This window comes from Pyrus communis, chromosome 10 (genome assembly GCF_963583255.1).
Source record: "Pyrus communis chromosome 10, drPyrComm1.1, whole genome shotgun sequence".
NCBI classification, from domain to species: domain Eukaryota; kingdom Viridiplantae; phylum Streptophyta; class Magnoliopsida; order Rosales; family Rosaceae; genus Pyrus; species Pyrus communis.
The window spans coordinates 25,202,135-25,208,988 of NC_084812.1; the positions used below are offsets into that span (position 1 = coordinate 25,202,135).

The 6,854-nt window shown below is 38.2% G+C and overlaps 1 protein-coding gene across 1 annotated transcript; it reads left to right on the plus strand.

The window, feature by feature from the left end:
• The first annotated feature begins 3,661 nt into the window (after positions 1–3,661).
• LOC137746535 (uncharacterized) lies at positions 3,662–6,551 on the plus strand. Its single transcript, XM_068486553.1, has 7 exons — positions 3,662–3,977; positions 4,110–4,199; positions 4,779–4,923; positions 5,041–5,151; positions 5,227–5,309; positions 5,412–5,466; positions 6,402–6,551. Exons 1-7 carry the CDS (start codon positions 3,738–3,740, stop codon positions 6,479–6,481), a joined length of 804 nt encoding a protein of 267 aa, XP_068342654.1. The 5' UTR covers positions 3,662–3,737; the 3' UTR covers positions 6,482–6,551.
• Positions 6,552–6,854: the final 303 nt, after the last annotated feature.

A 6,854-nucleotide genomic window follows, 5' to 3' on the forward strand; every position in this document is an offset into this window, starting at 1 on the left:
ACAGTATTCTTCCGTTATCAAAGTTCTCCATTCTGATAATGGAGGAGAATACATCAATTTTGAGTTGTCGAAGTTTCTACGTGATCAAGGGATACTCCATGAAACCACATGTTCGCATACTCCACAACAAAATGGGGTTGTAGAATGCTCCTTGGGGCCTCGGTTCCTCAGTGTTTTTGGCCTGAAGCTGTTACCTATGCCGTGTATGTCATTAATAGTATGCCCTCTTGGGTGGTTGGTTTTCAAACACCTCTTCAAGTCCTTACACAACATGCTCCAGTGGTGTCAAGTAATACTCTTCCCCCTTGAGTCTTTGGTTGTGTGGCTTATGTTCATATTCAGATATGGTGTGTCTTTCTAGGCTTCTCTTCTCACCGAAAAGGGTATAAGTGTTACCATCTTGAGACTCGTCTTGTTGTGTCAACTTGGGGTTGGTTCAAGGTGAAAATATCTTTCATGACAAAATTACCAAAAATACCCTTATTGCTCTGAGTCCCGTAAAGTCTTTGTTTTAGCTCCAAATTCACTTTCGCTTGCGTTCCCGCATTCGTAATGATGAGTACTGCGAGGCTATATCAAGGGAATGAATTTTACATGACACGACAAGACGATCAACAAAATCAACGTATTTACCTCGAAGGGTATTTTCATAATTTTACATTTTAAAATTATAAAAACCGTAATATTTTAGGGATGGGTCGTTACACCCAGCTCGTTGCTAGCTAAGCCTAGTCCACGGCAAGCCGAGCCTAAGCTCGCAAGGAGCAAGTCGTAGCCTATAGCGCAGACAAAGCCACCGCGGAAGTTTAGCCCCCACATTTCACCTTGTTCAAAGGAGATGAAGATCTGGACATGCATTTGATGCACTACTGAAGTGTCATGACCTTCTATGACAACAATGACGCTCTTATGTGCAAGATCTTTGCCACGACACTCCAAGGCGAAGCGCAAGATTGGTTCCACTTCCTGCAGCCACGTTCAATCCGGAACTTCTGTGAATTTTCCTTAGTTTTCACTAAGGAATATTCATCCTACCGCTCGCTCAAGAAAAAGTCTGATTACCTCTTCAACATGAATAATGATCCGAAGGAGTCACTCAGCACATAAGTCAAGAGGTTCTAGGCGGAGAAGGCAAAGATCGTCGAATGCGATGACAACATTGCAAGCTCAGCCTTTTGGAAGGGATTCCCAACAGATCACCCACTTTTTGAAGAGCTGATCATGGGCGAGAACTTGACCCTAGCAGATTTTTACGTTTTGGTATAAATGCATTCCTTCTAGGATGAGGCCACCTGAGCATCCGTGTAAAGACATGGAGCCAACTCAGAAGAAGGCGGGTGATAAACTGCTTAATGACAAGAACAAGCTAGGAAGCAGACACAATGATCGATCCCTAGTAAAAGAAGGCTATGCACCCAAGGTGTACACCAAGTTCTCAGTCCCGATTAACCAGATCCTTCACAACCTCAAGGACAAGCCATAGTTCAAGATGCTATAGCCCATGAAGGGAGATACCTCCAAGATGGGCCAGACAAAATATTGCGCATTTCACAGAGGTCTGGGGGCACACAACCAATAATTGCATCACATGGATGAGGAATCTTGAAAAGTGTGTAAAAGAAAGCAAATGCAACCAATATGTCGACAGACCAGCTGCCTAACCAATGCCGAACTCCCAACCAAGACAATTCGAATCAACGACATCTTTGTCAAATTCGAGCATCTGGGGGCCACCAACAATTGCAAGAATAGGAAGATCCACCTAGACCAATCGTCGGCTTCACTGAGTAGAACGCTGAGAGAGTAGACTTTCCCCATGACGATGCCTTAGTGATTTTTATTCAATTGGCCCACACCATTGTTGATAGGATGATGGTGGACGACAGTAGCTCAATCAATATCCTACAACTGTGAATCATCCAAAAGATGGACCTGGAAAGTACGATCAGACGTAAAACAGAGGTCTTGACTAGATTCAATGAACTTAACTTAACTTCCATTGGAACAATCACACTCGATGTAACCAGCCCTCCAATTATCTCATCGCAGGCCTTCATGATCGTCAGCGACCTATCTCCCCATAACGGGATATTAGGCTGACATTGGCTAGTGAAGATTGAAGCTATTGGAGAAGATAAGCCAAGTGCTAGTTGGAAACCTTCATTCATTTTTTGAGCATTTGGAGTCGCATTTTAATTAGCCTACTTATCTACATTGTCAATTATTCCAAGTACCAATTTACAACCAAACGAGTAATTCATTGAGGTAAACATGCCCAATTGGGCACAAACACAAACGAGTAATTCTTTGCAAGTCACATTTCTGGCCAACATCGTTGGCATAAGTTATCATGTTGCGATGCATTCGATCTTTCATGTTCGTTTGCCCTTACCTCAGTGTTTGCATTCATCCTCACCTTTGGGACTGTGTCTTCTCCAATAAGACACCATCATCTCCAGTAACACATCGTTGTTCTCATTGACCCTTACCTTTGGGCCTACTGCGTCGTTCCTAATAACACACCATCATCTCTTGCGACTAACCACCTACTATGAACTCATGTTTCTTCGTCTTCAATGGTGCTTATCTTATTGATGTTTATATTTGAACCCATGATCTCTTACTCACATATTACTAGTTGTCATTTGAACCAAACGATTTAATAAGTTTAATGAATCAATCAAATTGTATAACTATAGATAACTAAGTCAATACCACATTAATAAGTTTTGATTTTATGTAAATAGTGGATCGCCCGGTTAGGGGTTCTTTTTTTTTTTTTTTTTTTTTTTTTTTTTTTTTTTTTTTGTTTAACTGCATCTTAAGTTTGAACTCTCCTCCTATCCTTTTAGTCTAGGGTAAGGATATCGCTTGTATTTGAAAAAATAATCATAGAACTAGATCGGGCTAGCCCTATTAAGAGCAACTCTAGTGTTGCAAAGGCCTCCTAGCTAGGGCAACTCACTATTGAATAGCCTCCAGTGAACAGTAACTGCCTTTTGCATTTCCACCCCTAAACTGAATAGTCATGGCAATAGGCAATAAAATATTAGTATTTTTTATTTTATAAAATAATAAAAAATAATTTTATTTGTAATTTTGGATATGCTTTTTAATTGGTCTCGTTATACCACATGTCATTAAATAAGAAATTACAACCCAAAGTATTTGAGAAAATATAAAATTATGGTGTAAGTTGGACGATAATGATAACATATTTATAGAAAAATTAAATCAAATTTTGGATTTTTTTAATTAATTTTTTACATTTTTAATTAATTTTTTACATTTTTATTAGTTTTTTACATTTTTATTAATATTTTTTATTTTTATTAATTTTATATTATGGCTGACGTCACCCCTCAGCCATTCATCGCTCGGGCCTCAGGCTCTTTGGTGATGGATTCCCGCTTGGCCTGTCCACCGGGCCTCCCCCGAGCCCCATTGCCCACATGGACTGGAGCTAATTGCTGGGGCAATTGGGTGATTGGAATCGCCGGTCCATTGAGCTAAAGAGCATGCGGGACTTGCTCTAAAGGCCGGGTCATTGGGCAACAAACCAAACTCAGACCGACCCATCGGGCCTAGGCTATACTTACAAGCCTAGTATTGATAGGGTTGAAATAATAAAGGCTAAAATAATGAGTTTGGAATAGTACATGGCTATTCGGGATAGAAAACTCTCTCCTCTCTCTTACCACGAACCCTAGTTACTGGAGGAACACTACTTGTACAACATGGCAATGCGGAAGAGGAGGCAGTCGCAGTCGGAGTCGGAGTCGGAGTCGGAGGCGCAGGATTTATCTAATAAGACTGTGAAGCGGAAGTTGGAAGAAAAATCGACAACAACTGAAAAGTTAACAGATAATGACGTCACGCATGATGCCATTATACCGTCCCCGCCGCCGAATGTGGAGGTCCGTCGGGCAACCTTTGTTGTAGAAAATGCTTCTCTGAGAAAGGGCATCGTTCGAAAGGTGCGGGAAACTCTTCATGCAAAATTTAATTTGATATTCGAGTAAAATTTTTTTTGAGGATTTTTAAATTATTTTATTTATTTATTTGTCTAGAATTTTATTTCCTCAATTTTTAACTTTTTTTCTTCTCAGAGGTGGAAGATTCTGGATTCAGAGGAAGACGCTGATGCCCTGAAACAAAAGAAAGATGAGAATAATTATCGGCCTGGAGTTGTCTACCAGGTTTGCTCTTGAGCTACAACTTACAAGTTACATTGATTACATCTTCTTATATGAGTTTGGTTAGGTTTCTATATAGTGGAGTTATAATCTTAGGTTAATGAAAATACTTATAAGTGAACAAACTAATGGTATTTGATAAGGTGTTGATATCATTGATGATAATGTATCACAGTATCAGTGACAAAACTTACTGAGTTATTGATACAAATTCCGACGACAATTTGCACCGAGACTTTCTGGATGCATAAAAGATGGGTCCTAGCTTTGCAAATTTGGGGTCTAAATAAATCCATCCGTTTGTTTATATGAGATAGAAAAGTTATTTCCAAACCCTCATTTTTCTCAAGTAGCTTTTGGATTTTATTAACAAGTCAGTAAAGTCGAATTAAACAATTTACACTGTATCATCCCATTGTTACAGACCCATAAGTTCATTCATAGGAACTGAGGTTAGCATAAGGGTTACTGTAGAATGCCACTAAGATTTTAGCATTGTCTCACTAATATGTAGTCTATGTTGTGTTTCTTTTGCTGTTTTTAATTTATAAATTTATGATTTTAAGTGTTTTACCCATCCAGGCTCTTCGTGCGATTTTTGATAGCAAACTTAATAAAGCTGGTATGGTAGGAGCTGTGTATGTGAAAACAGATAATGGAGTGTTATTTGAGATTAAACCCCATGTTCGTATACCAAGAACGTGTAGGCGCTTTTGTGGAGTCATGCGTAAGTTAGCTTCTATTACTAGTTGTCTTATATTCACTCTGCATCATTCAGCCTCTTCAAAATATATCCATGGAACTTACAGATTGCTTTGTGTTTTGACTTTTGCAATTTTTAAAGTGGAGTTGCTTGATAAAAAATGCATACGGACCAAAGATACAAATGAAATTCTTATGCGTGTCATTGCGGAACCTGTAACCCGACATTTACCGGTCAACTCTCGTGTAGTAGGTGAGCATTGCCTACCTCTATTTAGTATTCTGATCTTACTGACGTTGACTAATGCCTGGTGTACTGGGTTTATAGGACTCTCTTATAGTTCAGAAAAAGTGGTTGATATTGATGACTATGTTAATTCTGCCGGTGATGAATTGAATCTTGTTTTTGTGGTATGTTTGAGATTCTAAATTTCAGTTCATAGGCCTCTACTTCGTGCTCTTTTTTGTATGTGAAATTTGAAATCTGCATAACGGCTTTTTATACATGTTCAGGTGGGTGAACTGGCCCATGGGAAGATCAATGAGTATACAGATGATTTTATATCAGGTAATTTATACTTGAGCTATGTGATAATGTGGCTTTTATAAATGTCGATGCGAAACGTGAATAGATGTTAAGAAACTAAGATGGTGTATCTGAACTTTTGAGCTTGAAAAGGTGATTTTTGGTGGTCGAGTTTGAATTCTTGAGTAAAAAGAACAGCGATCAAAGTATTTTGTGCAATATAGGAAACTTGAATCTTATCAAAACTGGGGAGCGGATGGTTGACAGAAGTAGATATTGGATAGGCTTAATTGTTTAGGGTTTAGGATTTTCTGCGATGATGATTTTTTGTATCTCTGTACTTGAAATTCATTGATGAGAAAAAATGTGCATGTGAAAAGCTCTGTAGTAGTACAAATAAGAACTGAAATGGTAAATAACTCCAATGGCTTAACTTGATCCTTCCTATATTTAACAACTTACCAAATATTGATCTCTTTACGATAAGCGGATGCAGGCTTTGAATTTCGGTTATTATTGATTTGAAGTGCTCATTTTCTACTTGTCTCAGTCATTTTCATTATTATTATCATTATGATTGAGACCGTTTGTACTTAAAGGGTTGTTATTGCTTTTGTTTATTTATCCTGCGCCCCTGAGATATATGAGGAGCCTCCCCCGGTTCTCACACTTTTAAGGTTAGCTTATTGTGTCAGTATGTATGTTGTTTATGACGAACAAAGGCAGCTCGTTCACTGGGTTGTTTGTATGTTTGTCAAAAAGGCATTTATTCCTTAAGATCCTTGTTGAATTGGCATAGGCAAAACAACTTGCCTTTTGCGTCTGTGTGTTTGTATAAATTTTTCGTGTTGTCTGTTCTTGGACGGCTGGTTTTTTTTTTTTTTCCGTTCTTCCAGTTTCGTTTTCACTTGACTTCTCTATGTCATGCATGCTGGAAGCTATTAATATCTTAATGTTGCATTTGTTTGGCTCTGCAGTTTCAAATTATCCATTGAGTGCAAAAGGCTGCATAGGGTTGATTTGCGAGTCGTTGGAGCATAAATGGAAGGTCTTCTGAATCATTTATATCTAAGTTATTAAGTACGAAGTTTTGTACAAGCGTCGAAGATATCTATAACATGAGTATTCCTATAGTTTGTCGTGATTTAAAAGATGAAAGTTATTGGACAAAACTGAATTACTTGTGGAACATTTGTTTTCATCTTTTAATTGAATATCGCTTGAGTAGACGATAACTGGATGATTATTAAGTTATTACTTCAAAAAAAAAAAAATGTTTATTCGACTTAGTCAAAAAAAATAATTCGACCCTGAAAAGTAGAACCGATCACAATACTAGCCAACTAACTATTGTAATTTGTCTATAAAAGATGATAGTTTAAGTTCCTCCTCGGTCATGGGCAACAAGGATGCCTTCCAACATGAAGGGC

Bases quoted from the DNA above. Each gene is read 5' to 3' on its own strand.
- LOC137746535 (XM_068486553.1), top strand. From the start codon at position 3,738: ATGGCAATGCGGAAGAGGAGGCAGTCGCAGTCGGAGTCGGAGTCGGAG. The intron at 4,924-5,040 runs GTAAGTTAGCTT...CAATTTTTAAAG, and splicing joins GCGCTTTTGTGGAGTCATGC to TGGAGTTGCTTGATAAAAAA. The intron at 5,310-5,411 runs GTATGTTTGAGA...ATACATGTTCAG, and splicing joins AATTGAATCTTGTTTTTGTG to GTGGGTGAACTGGCCCATGG.